The sequence below is a fragment of the Phragmites australis genome, chromosome 19, assembly GCF_958298935.1.
Source record: "Phragmites australis chromosome 19, lpPhrAust1.1, whole genome shotgun sequence".
NCBI lineage: Eukaryota > Viridiplantae > Streptophyta > Magnoliopsida > Poales > Poaceae > Phragmites > Phragmites australis.
In genome coordinates, this window is record NC_084939.1 from 12,736,446 (window position 1) to 12,749,961 (window position 13,516).

At 44.5% G+C, this 13,516-nt stretch overlaps 1 protein-coding gene across 1 annotated transcript; it reads left to right on the plus strand.

Moving 5' to 3' along the window:
• Positions 1-1,008: 1,008 nt before the first annotated feature.
• On the plus strand, positions 1,009-3,072 carry LOC133900829 (uncharacterized). Its single transcript, XM_062342080.1, has 4 exons — positions 1,009-1,146; positions 1,265-1,420; positions 1,834-2,070; positions 2,698-3,072. Exons 1-4 carry the CDS (start codon positions 1,141-1,143, stop codon positions 2,755-2,757), a joined length of 459 nt encoding a protein of 152 aa, XP_062198064.1. The 5' UTR covers positions 1,009-1,140; the 3' UTR covers positions 2,758-3,072.
• Positions 3,073-13,516: the final 10,444 nt, after the last annotated feature.

Here is a 13,516-nt window from a genome sequence, read left to right on the forward strand (position 1 = left end):
CAATTTAAAAGAATATTTTCAACATTTTAAATGTGATTAGTTGAAACAAAATATTCGAATTTTAGAATAGTATATTCGAATTGATGAACCAATCCTACAGTGCCAAGTGGTGGTCGTTTTGAGGAGATCCCAACGGGGCCCACTTATAGGAAGAAAAATAAAAAAACCACTTTCTATCCACATTAAGCTGAATAGAAAAAGATCTGGGTAGATAAATAGTCTGAACTTGGCCCAATGTCAAACAAAACCTAGTGGCAAAATACAAGCTCAAAATTAATTAGTTGCAGGATAATAATACATGTCTACAATAAGACGACTTCATAGAAATCAGAAAAAGCTTGTACAGAGGAACGAAAATAGAGGAGCGAACGAGACAGATACTAATGGGGTCGATGGCTTGTCGACCCCGCATGGACGCGATCGCCGTTAATCGCCTTCACCTTCCTTCGGCAACCTACGGCTAGCCAAGATTGGTGATCTATTATCTGCCACGTCACCGTTTGCCGAGCGTTTGCAAGAAATTTCTATTACACGTCAAAGCCTATCAGGCAAGACCTAATCATCGAACCAAACAGAAGAAGCTTACGACGCGTCGTGTTCTTCATCCCTGCTCCACGCCGGCAACCCATCCGTCGTCAACCGTGTTGCGTCGATCCGAAACATCCGCGGTTGAGCAAGGACAGAGACATACGAACCCACCGCTGCTAACTGCAAGTCTGCGACACTCGAATGACCCAACACTGCAGCGCTCTCACGTCCTACCTACGCAGCGCAACAACGCAAGGCCTACATGAGCCACAGTGGCACATAATAACTAGACCGGCAGCAGCGCTCAGCACCGCAGGACGCACAGCTGCCCCTGTTGACTTCGGCTCCCACCCCTTCTTCTTCCTACTCCCCCAAGGCTTAGGGGACCCCCCCCCCCCCCGTTGCTTCCTTACATGGCACAGTAGCTGCGCGACTGCACCCATACTGTATCCACAAAACTCCACTCCCACAATTCCACAGGGAGAAACGCAAACATTGCCCCACCACTCACATTCCACTCTCACTCCCAGCCCTGCTGTACCTATAAATACCCCCTGACCCCAGCTAACCTAGCTATCCTGCTACGCGTCCTGAGCTTCGAGCTTGGCAGCCATGAAGGTAGCAAGCGAACCGCACTCTTATCAGTGACCACCAAATGCAGGCATCTCTGCTTCGCCTGCTATATCGGCTTCTGGTTGTGTGGTTGATGCGTTTTTGTGTTGGTGTGTGTCCGCAGAAGGTGAGGGCGAGGCGGCAGCGCATCCCGGCCTTCGGGGAGTGGAACTACGACTATGGCAGCGGCAGCGACTGGCCGGTGACCCAGTACTTTGACTCCGCCATGCAGCCGGGGCTGGTCATGGCGTTACCACCCTCGCCCAAGCATGTCAAGAAGGTGACTGAATGTCTGAATATGCATGCTACTTCTGTAGAGTATCTTGGTGCTCCCCCCCCCCCCCCCCGGCCTTGGGAGTATGATTTTTCGTGTTAGGATCAGAATGTAGTTCTAGTGCAAAATAGATTGGAGTGGCTAGTTTAGCAAGGTGTCGAAAAGCTTATCTTTGGGGCTTTCACGTAATAATCATTGGTTAATCAACATCTCCTCAGATAATGACTATCATGATTCATATATAATGACTATCATGGTTCATGCCAAGTTCTGTCACTCGCGAAATAAGTGTTAAACAGGATGAGTCGCTCATTACTTAACACGGCATCCTATTGTAGGGGCATACTACCAAATACTTTAACTGAACCGAAGGGTTGGACATTGATACGTTACCGTGTTGTTCGTTCTGTGCTCGTTAGGTTGTCAAGTGGAGTGACAGTCCTGCACTGGACGATGATGAGAAGCAGCAGCCGAGGCACACGGTGGTGGTGGGGCTGGCAGAGCACGGGATGAAGAAGCAGGGGAAGCAGAGCAGGGTGGCTGACACCAGGGCCCACGCCGCGGACTGCAACTACAAGGCGTGCCGGGTGGTCAGGGCCGTGGACGAGGACCTCTACGAGATCCCACCCGACATGCTCTGCCCCCACGAGCCAAGGGTAAGCCTGCTTCTCTCGCTCCTACAGCTAACTACTTCCTCTAATTTCATGTAGCTCTTTTCATAATGCAGCAAATTTAAGTCTATCAACAACCTAAAACATCTTTTTACCCCTATTTTTCTGTTTTGCCCCTGCATAAATACGCCCAATAAATGGAGTAAACAAGCCATCCATGTCAAAGAATAAAAGGCAATATAGTCTTTTCATCATCTACCTTAATTTGTGGGCACAAGTCCAAATAAACTTATATAAAGGATCAGAGGAAGTACACAATTACACATGTTAATTACCAGATAGTAAGTAGTATTGGTAACGTGGTGTGGCACTTATCATTTAGTCCTTCACACGGGGAAATATTAACTTTATGTGTTCATCTCAGAATAGGCACTAATCTGTGTTGGATCCTGAGATGAATTTGAGAGTCATTTAGTATCATTTATGATTTATGTATTGAAAGTTTATAAAGCTGCTGTACTTGCCACTTACTCCGTTTAAACGTACTCTCATAAAGGATAAAATAGTCATGTTCGATCGTCGTTTTAGTATGACGTATTGGAAGCGAGTACTGTTGCCTGTTGGGATTAAAACTGTTCAGAGTTCAATATTTTTTCATTTTATCTGCTGCAGAAGAGGCTGACGAAGAGGAGCCTGTGGATGGGGTGCCTGGGTCTCAGCTGCATCGCCTAGGGATCATCATCCGTCGTCTGATCTCGGGTGACTGCTCATCATAAGTCGCCTTATTTTGTGTGTTCATGTAAAGAGTAGCAGAAAACCATGGCCATGATGTTGTCACACACGGTCCAAAGCCGTTGCTTACATTTCCCTCCCTCTCTCTACCGTGTGTCCGTCCGTCCGTCCGGCAGCGTCATTTCCCCGTGCCCGAGACCACTCGAGCGCTGCTTTTTCACGTCGCGTTGGCTCCCCATGGAATTACGGCCCAGGCGAAAAAGTTGGGTTTGGCAGGGAGAAAAGGTTGATGTAACCCCATAGTTTGAAAGGAAAAAAGAGAAAAGCCTTGTTCCATGGGTGTCGTTTGTTAAGCACTCCGTACGCACTCCATCTCGGCGTATTACTTGTCCTGGTGATGTGTTTGCGAGGCTTGTGGTTTGTGTTATTGTGCGATGATCGATTCCTCTGACGATTTGGAGTTTGTGATCGATGGATCAAATCATGTCGGGTCTCTCAGTCTTCGGACAGATGCTTTTGATTTGGTTCGTGCCAGTCTCCGAGAGCCTTGGTATTATCGCAAATGTGCGTGCCAGCCTGCTGCTATCGAGTTCGATTTGGCCGTGAATAGCACTGGAGAATTCCAATGCTAACACTTGTTTTCGAATGCTGGCCACTTTGTTATTGCGCTCGTAGCATTGGTTGTGATTAATGTTTTTCAGATCAAACTTGTAATGCATTTTGGTCAGCACACCGTAGAACATCTCGAACCTTGTGCTCTTTCATGAAGACCTCCGGCACAAGTAGGGCGCATGGGTGGCATGGTAGTCTTTCTCTGCGACACTAACAAATGTGGTTTCGCCACGTTGACAGGGAGTTCAACAACTTTAACTGTTGGCATGACTTGAACAAGTAAATGAAAATTTAAAACAAGCTAGCCATTGGTCGGTAGGCAGCGACGAAGCCCTGAATCTTTTGTTTCTCAGCTTTTGCATAAAAAACAGATGGAAATCTCCACGTCAATGCCGCTGCACCAAAGCTACTTCGGGACCATTTTTTTTTTAAATCGAGTGTAAGCCACAGTATCTGAACATATATCTAAATATACACCGTATCTTACATATACACATTCACACATACATTTACTGAAGAGGTTTACGAAGCCTTATACTCCGTAAGTGTAGGAATAAGATTAGTGATTAGATTGGGTGAATAGACGTCTCAACAAATTTTTTATGAAATCAATGACCTTCTCCTATTCAAGACAACACGACATCACGGATAGTATATGAACCATAGATTACATTTAAGATCAATCTATATGTCTTAACACTCTAAAGATCATAACTTATAAAGAAGCAAGAAAAGATGAACACCAAGCAAGAAACTTTTCAAATTGATTGTCTAGAGGTAAGGGAATTCAAAACTCCATCACATAAATATGTGTACACGAATTTTATACCTCTAGCAACAAGAAGAATGATCTCGCTGGGTGCTGAAATTTCAGCAAAAAAATCAAAACGAAAATCAAAATCGAAAACCGAAAAACTTGCAAAGGAACCAATAGAGGAAAACTAGAAGGAGGGGAATTCAAGTATATGCAAAAATATAAAATTTATTATTCAAATAGATCAACCCTATTTTAGACAGATACAAAGATTTATCTCTCAAAACTCTCACCTATTATATAAGCTAAGCACTCATCCTTCTCTCCTATAAAATCCTAACTCTAAGCTCTCAAATGAGTAGCATAAGGAGGCTCAAGTGGCTGATTCAAACTCTCTCATAGTCATATCTCTCAATTTATAGGCCTAGAAAACTTGACCACTAGGTTTTCTAGCTTTTTCCCAAAATACTCCTCTCTTATAATACACTTATACCTACCACTGAGTGTATTTGTTCCATTTTCTTCTTCATTCATCGCACAGCTGTGGCATCTTCACAACTTAGCTTCGCCTGGACGCAAGATTCAAGAAGGTGCCACGTACTCCTCTAGTCCTCCCACGGTTTTCAAATCAAACCGCGAAACCGCCTGCACGCTTCTCAAAATGTGACTCGCCGCCTTGCTTACACCTTAAGCAAGCGTTTCGATGTTAACGCATGTGCTCCGTCATGCGATCCTGACCGCCGACAAGTCTCTCCCACTCTCGTCCCTCGAGCCGCCTAGTCACTTGCACCAGCATCCCCTTCACTTGACTTTATCAACACGCCGTCTCTATCCGCCTTCCATGCTTTGCTTGACCTCCACGTGTTCAACTAAAATCACCCTTGACTCCGCCCGACCTCTTTGATCGTCCGGCACCAAGCACTCCGCTTGGTCCCGATCTATCACCTGCACACCATGAGAAAAGCAAAAACATATCTCCAACTTCAATTACAGTTAGTCCATAATCAATATGCTCAAATAAAATCCCAAATCAAATCAAATCACATGAAAGCTTATGCAAAACCGAAGATCATCAAGCCAATTAAATATCAATGTCAATCACTCATCACAAGTAAACCAAGATACATTTTAACTTGGTTTCTCAATCTCCCCCCTTGATGAGTGCATTGACAACCCTCAAAGCAAAAAGATTTTGGTTTGAAGAAATTAAGATAAACTCATCCAAGTGAACAAAAACTCGAGAAAGAACAAAATATATCACTTGGCATAAGAAAGGTTGCAAAAGCCCTTAGAGAGGAAAAGACTATCCAAAAACCTCAAAAGAGCAAGAAAAACTCAAAAACCCATGAACACATGCTCCTCCTTGATGATTGTACATATTCCATTTTTCCCTTTTATTTCTAGATAAATGCAATTTTATCCCCGTTTGTTGAATATCTATGCATAATATCTTTCAGCATATTTTCTCCCCCTTTGGCAATGCAAACATTAAGAATACAAGACTATGCAAAAGATGTGCAAATGAAATGCAAGCCTACAAAGCTTCATATATAGATTACAAAGTATTTACAAGGACTAGAGATGTCAAATCACTAGGAGGAGTGAACAATATAACTCAAAGGCGCATAAAGTCTCGAAGTGAGTTCATATCACAAGCACCAGGAGTAAAGCAAGTTTTGGTCATGTTATTCAATTATCCAAAAGATGTCACCGTAAAAGCATCCACAGTTTCATAATCAGTGCAACAGATTTTATGCTAAGTTCATTCTTAGAAAAGATAAACTTGCTCAACAGATTTTATACTAAGATTCAATAAGAGCTTAAGTTTGCACATGTTATACATCACTACACTTACCACAAATTCACAAGTAGTACAAGAAAGTACAAAGAACATATAAGTGAAGCTTGCTAATATGATTATCTTACAAAATACTATGCAATATAAATGTAACAAAAGTAAGATAGAGTATGTACAAAGGTAACTCTCCCTCACACAATATCATAGGAATGACACACATCAAGCTCTCTCCTCAGAAAGGCAAACCTTGTTGCATCATGAGGCTAGGTAAAGATGCCGACTAGCTGGTGTTAGGTATCTATGTAGCTTAACTCAATATCTTCCTTCTCATTATGATCTCTCAGGAGGTGAAATCTCACATATATACGTTTGGCTAAGCTTATGGCAATGGTGTTGTCACACAAAAGTGATACTGTCGGTGGATGAACACCGCTAGCAAGGATCCTGAGGGACCCCCTTTGAGATTCGGCCGGCTGGGTGAACCTGGAACTACCTTGTACGCGAGATTAATGTGAGTGGGACTTAGGCAGGATGGATCGTCAGCTAGTAGAAATGAATGCACCAAGAATTTAGACAGGTTCAGGCCGTGCGGAGCCGTAATACCTTACTCCTGTGTGTTCAGTATGTTGTAAATGCTCCTCTCCTTTTGTCTCTCTCATTTTTTCCCTTCTTTTCAAAGTGCTGCCCCCCCCCTCTCTTTATCTACTGGGGGGGAGGCCCTTCAGGGAGTGCCCAGAACGAGGGCACAAGTTCTCGTAAATAATAAATAGAAAGTGACCATCATTGATCTATAGTTGATGTTACAGAGGGTTGAAAATACATCCTTCGAACGGTTCCATCGGTCTTCGCGTTCCAGCTTCGGTAGGCGCAGGGGCGCCCACCGGCCAGCTTCTGAGTACTCTCTCATGCCCGTTTGGTCAGACTAGGCCTGACGCGGTCTGATGTAACAGGGCGATAAGCCTCGAGCCCATCAAGGATATCTTCAAACTGTCTTTCTTCATGGGCCCCGCGAGGGGACATGCGATGAGACCTGCCGTATTAATTGTGCCCACGGCTTTCTGCCAGGCGGCGGCAGGGACTGACATATTCAGAACGGCAGGCGTGGGGGAGAGTGGTTGGATGTGACCGTCCACGCTCCCCATTAAATGCAGCATCGGGCCTCCCACCGACCGACACCTCATCGTGGAGTCCCTGCGGGGTCCACCGGCATGGGGCTCTCTGGGTGCTCGGGGCTCTCTGGGTGCTCAGGGCTCTCTGGGTGCTTAGGGACCAACTGTTCTTGACCCCGAGCACCCATTTTCGGACCGTGCTTCTCTCGGGTCCTCGGGGAGGTGGTCCCCGACGGAAGGCGCCATGTGGTACCGCGTTGTCCTGGCTTCGGGACTCGGGAACCCCCAGATCCCATATCACCGATAGATATACTCTTGAAATGTAACCCAAAATCTCTCAAGGTAGCAACCATCCACAAAATCTGTGAGCAACAGTTAGCATCAGCTACATATTCAGCTTCAGCAGTAGAATGCACAACACTAGACTCCTTGCGAGAAAACCAACACACAAGATAAGGACCCAAAAAATGACAAGTACTAGAAGTACTCTTCCTATCAATTTTACACCTAGCAAAATCCTGAAAGTGCATCTAGTCCTCCTAAGTGGGTTTTGGCTTATTGATGACAAAACGATTAAGGAACTAATATGTTTATCTAAGTTATGAACAGGTTTAAGTATTAGTTGAGAAGACATATGATGTTTGACGCCCGTCGAAACAAATGGAGAATCAATGAAGAGTACTCAATAGGATTTAAATTCTTTTATTTTTGAAATTGAGTCTAGGATAGCCGCTCTATTAAGAGGGTTGCTTTTGATTGCTTGGTTAGTGTCTCAATGCTCAAAATATCCCTTAGAACCAACTAGTTGAGAGACACACTCACCCACGGACACCGAGTTAGTTATGCAGAAGTTCACTGAGTCCGGATACTCCGATGTTCACCGGATACTTCGGTACTCAGTATTTAGTGAGTCTCCAAGGTAGACTCCGACAGAGAGTCTCGGTTCCGATTTATTTTTATTGGAAAAAGACCGGAGTCTCCGGTGTTCACCGGATACTCCGGTAATTTATGGGTTTTTTAGACCGGAGTCTCCGAGGGAGACTCCGCCAGAGAGTCTCGGTTAATTCTTTATTTTAATTGAAAAAGACCGGAGTCTCCGGTGTTCACCGGATACACCGGTAAGAGGATAAGTTTTAACCGGAGTCTCCGAGAGAGACTCCGGTAGGGGTGTCTCGGTTAGCCTTTTATCTTTTTGATAAAAAGACTGGAGTCTCCGGTGTTCACCGGACACTCCGGTACCTGGAGAGGCCGGAGGGTCCGGCAAGTCTCCGGACTTAGTCTTTTTGAAAGCCCTGTCAGGACCGGAGACTCCGGTAACTTAACAGAATTGTAACGGCTAGTTCTGACACGTTCTGTGACCGTTCTGACGCCATTTTTGGATTTGGGGCCGGATACTCCGGTGTTCACCGGATACTCCGGTCAGTTCTGACAGAACAGTAACGACTAGTTTTTGAGAGAGGGCTATAAATACTCCCACACCCCATGGCATTAAAGGCTTGCTGTTGCTGGTGAACTTTAGACTCTTTGAGCACTTTAAGAGGATTCAACGACCCTCCAACCACCTCTAGTGCAAAGTTTGCAAAATTTATTGAGTTTGTGTTTGGAGAGGGTTTAAGCCGCTTGAGCATTGAGTTCTTCCTTGAGCATTCGCTGCGATCATTTCTCTTAAAGCTTCATGCTTCTAGACGGCAAGGCGTCGCCCGAGCACCCAAACTTGTGGAGTGCCACGGGAAGTTTGTAAACATCTTCGAATTGAGTAAGAATTTCTAGATTGATCTTGGTGGTCGCTAGAAGAGGATAGGGTTGGAAAAGACCTGGCTCTTTGTGAGCTCCTCAACGGAGACGTAGGCACTTCTTTGTGAGGTGGCCGAACTCCGGGATAATCTCTCGCGTTCTTATTCGTGCAATTTGCTTAATCGTGTGAATTTGTAATTCTTCATACAAATTGCTCTAGTGATCATCTAGCTAGTGTTAATTGTTATTTTAGCTATGTAATATCCAGTAGACCTAGCTTCAACTATAGATTCTACTACTTGCTTTAATTTGTAGTTGTTCTAGATTTCCTGTATAGACCGGAGACTCCGGACTAGACCGGATACTCCGGACCAGACCGGAGTATCCGACCTTCACCGGAGTATCCGGCAGATTTAATCCGCTGTTTTAGTTTTAATTTTCAGAAAAGCCTATTCACCTCCCTCTAGGAACTTTCAAATCCGCATCCGAAAAGCCACAAAGAGAAAGCGAAGAGGATGCAGAAAACCAAAGGCTATATTCGAGAGTGTGCTTGAGATAACTAAGAATGTGTTTCACCACTTGACGGTGAGACATCCTCGGTGAAGCCTGGAAACGAGCACACAAGCAGACGACAAAGTGGATGTCAGGTCTTGTAGCTATCAGGTATAGGAGGGAACCGATCATGCTACTGTACTCCCGCTGGTCCACCTCCTCGCCATCTTCATCCGGATCAAGTATGGTCTACGTAGGCATCAGTGTTGCCAATGGCTTTGCATCACTCCTGTCGAATTTCTTCAGCAAATCCTCGATGTACTTCGTTTGGTGGACGAATGTAACTTGCTTGCATTGCTTGATTTGCAGCCCAAGGAAAAAGTTGAGCTCGTCCATCATCGACATCTCGAACTCCCTGCCCATAGTTTCTGTAAACTTGGCCACAAGAGCATAAGAAGAGCCACAAAAAATGATATCATTCACGTAAATCTGAACAAGTAAGAAATCGTTGCCATACTTGAGAGTAAACAAATTTTATCAGTTAACCCCATCACATACCCATACCCTAGCAAGAAAGATCTAAGCCTATTATACCAAGCTCTAGGTGCCTGTTTAAGCCCATACAAAGCTTTTTGAAGCTTGTATACTCTACGAGGGTATTTGGGATGCTCAAAGCTTGGGGTTGCTTGACATAGACCTCTTCCTCTATGAAACCATTTAGGAAAGCACTCTTGATATCCATTTGATACAACCTGAAGCCTCAGGATGCTGCAAATATAAGTAGGATCCTAATAGCTTCTAGCCTAGGTACTGGTGCAAAGGTCTCTCCAAAGTCTATCCACTTTACCTGAGTAAAATTCTGAGCTACTACTATATCCTTGTTTCTTACTACAGACCCATCCGCCCCTGTTTGTTTTTGAAAACCCATTTGGTGCCTATGGTGTGAACATTTGGGGGTGGCTCTACTTGGTTTCAAACTTGATTTCTCTCAAAGTTTTCAAGCTCCTCATGCATGTTATCGACCCAACTCGAATCAGATAAAGCATGTACAACATCATGGGGCTCAAAAGAAGCAACAAATACAGAATCAATGAAATGAGCATGAGAAACAGATTTGGACCTCGTTACCCTCTCAGCATGGTCGCCGATCATCAGTTGTGGAGGAAGTTGCCACTTTATCAGGGTGAGGCTGGAGAACCATGATGTATCTCCGGTCATATGGCGCGAACAACCGGAGTCAATGAACCACTTGTTTTCTAGGCCTCCACCTTCCACCTACATGCGGGAAGAGCAGTAGGTAGATGGCTCAATACTAGGGTTAGTCATAAACTTCTTGGAAATCCAGTGGAAATCCAGTACTGGGTCATCCGCCCTAAAGCAGTAAAAGAAGGTGCATGCAAATCAACACTAGTACACTGGGACGCGAGAACCACAAAGAGAAAAATATGGTCTGCCAAAGTGCTGAAACTCAAAGTCTCTTACACGTGGATCAAAACCATATGAGTCATGGTAAAATCTATACCGAGCACCACCTCTAGGAAGAAACTGAAAAGCGCTAGAGAATCATGGGTAGGAGTGAGGAGAAGGCTCATGTACACCAACAGATGGGTGGTACATGTCCCGGGTACTCCACTCATACTCACGTCACTCATCCCTTCTACGGCGAAAGGAAAACCCAACCAAATGACCCTCTCTCTAGCAGTAGGTGCAGTGGTAGCGTCTCTCGGGAACTCAACTACCAGTCACTCTACGCTCTCTCACAGGGGCTCTCATCAGAGACTGTGAAGCTCTCTTGGGTTGTGGTGTGGGCTTCTTCTTGATAGGCTGTGATGTGGGTTTCTTCTTGTTGAGTTGTGGTGTGGCATTGATTTTGGATTTCTCAGTTTCTAGGGTAGTATATATGGTGAAAACAATCTTACTCTCCCTATTGTAAGCCACCCACTCAAAACCCAACCCAAGAGCCAAACCCGCCTTATCGACAAACATTTTGGTCTTGGCCAAGATCAAATTCATTTTTCCCTTACCTTCTGAGTATTTCTCCACTTGAGAAAAGAGATACTCATTCTTGGCTAAAAGCTTCTCAACTTTCCCTCTAACCCAGCTGAGTTTGTCCTAAAAGATGATACAGTGGAACAATTTGGCTGCACATCATTCAAACTCCCAACACTCTCCAATCTAAATTCCAACTCCATGATGCACACTGATTTCAGTTCAACATCCTTTGCAAGCAAAGGGCAACTCATGTAGGCACCTAAGAGAGTGGATCTAGACTCCTCCTCAGAGAGCTTCTTCTCAGCAGTCTCAAGTCGATTAGCAACTTGAGCATGCAAAGCCTGAAGCTCGGAAGTTCTGTTATAACCACCAAACAATTCTCACACTCCTCATCATCATGCCTAGACCTAAGCAATACAAGCTCAGAAGAAACATACTAATACTTAAGCCTAACCTCCTTTAACTCACGCACAGCTTTCTTAAGTAACCTATCTTGGCTAACGAGAGCATCATTCAAGGTATCGATTTGGATGAAAAGCTGGTCGTAGGAACGTAATACCTCGAAGGGATCAAGCTCGGGGTCGTTGTCATTGTTGTCGTCCACCATGAAGCAGAGGCCGGTGAGGTCCTTGGCCTTCTTCTTGCTCTTCACTTGCGGTTCATCCTCTTCTGAGCTCTCCTCCTCACTTGAAGAGGTGTCGATGTCGCTGAGAGCTGCCACGAACGCCCTAGAAGCCACCTTGGCCGCCTTCTTGGCCATCTTATCTCGATTCTTCTTGAAGAAGGACTTCTTGTTCTTCTTCTTGTGCTTGTCATAGTCGTGGTCATTGTCTTCCTTCTTCTTGAGCTTGGGGCAGTCTACCTTGAAGTGGGTGGTGTCACCACACTCAAAGCAGGCACAGGTACTGCCCCTCCTCTGGTCTCGGTGGTTATTGTAGAAGCGGGTGAATTTCATCATGACCAGTGCAAGATCCTCATCATCAAGCACATCCACCTGATCCTCTGTGATAGAGACCAATGAAAACAAAGCAAATCCACCAGATAAAGTGTTAGCACAAGAAACACCAACTCTAGACTGATTTCCACCGCTAGGTCCGGAAACCAACGCCATATTCTGAGATATAGGGTTTTCGAGACCAATCCGAGCCATCTTTGCTATCTCGGTGGACTTTAGCTTGCTGAAGAGTTCATCACAAGTTAATGTGTCGTAACTTGATGACTCTTCAATGCTCGACATCTTCACTTCCCATATGCTACGATCCAGAGCATAGAGAAGCCTGATCGCTCTCTCGTGGTTAGAATAGGGCAAAATATCAGTTGATCGAAGATTGCTAACAATGGCATCAAAGCGAGCAAACATAGCATCTAAAGACTCTCTAGGGCCTTACACAAACATTTGATATTCTTGATTGTATGTGATTTGGCATCTGGTCTTAATATGATTAGTGCCTTCATGAAAGACACTCAGAGTAGTCCAGATCTCCCGAGCAGTACGGAGGTGCCGAACCCTGTCAAACTCATTCCGAGTCAGGCTTGTGAACAAAATATTTTTGGCCTTGTTGTTGGCCTCATACTGTTCGATTTGAACCTGAGTCGTGCAAACTGCAGGGATCTCGTAGTTGGAATCAACTACCTCCCAAATTGCACTTCCTTGGCTTAAAAGATAAGCCTCCATGCACACCTTCCAGTACGAGAAATCAAGGCCATAAAATAGCGGAATCTTCCTACTTCTCTCCATATCGTCTACGGATCACAAAGCCAGTTAAGATCAAAAGGTGATTAAACCTACTCTGATACCAATTGTAGGAACGAGATTGATGACTAGAGAGGGGTGAATATACACCTCAATAAATTTCTTGCGAAATCGATGGCCTTCTCCTATTTGGATCACTCAACGTACCTCAAAACTCAAACGGAAGCAAAAATAGAGAGAAGTTTTAACAGAAGAAAATCAAGGAAACACGACTCCACGGATAGTATATGAACCATATGTTCCATTTAAGATCAATCCATGTGTCTTAGCACTTAAAAGATCATAACTTGCAAAAAAGTAAGAAAAGATGAACACTGAGCAACGAAACTCTCTAAGATGATTATCTAGAGGCAAGGGAATTCAAGACCCCATCATATAAGCATGTGTATACAAATTTTCTACATCTAACAATAAGAAGAATGACCTCACAAGGTGCTAAAAATTCAGCTCAAAAACCAAAACGAAAATCAAAACCGGAAACCGAAAAACTTGCAAACTTGCAAGGGAACCAATAG

Coding starts and splice junctions, on each gene's coding strand:
- LOC133900829 (XM_062342080.1), top strand. Junction 1,421..1,833: donor CGCCCAAGCATGTCAAGAAG/GTGACTGAATGT, acceptor TGTGCTCGTTAG/GTTGTCAAGTGGAGTGACAG. Junction 2,071..2,697: donor TCTGCCCCCACGAGCCAAGG/GTAAGCCTGCTT, acceptor TATCTGCTGCAG/AAGAGGCTGACGAAGAGGAG.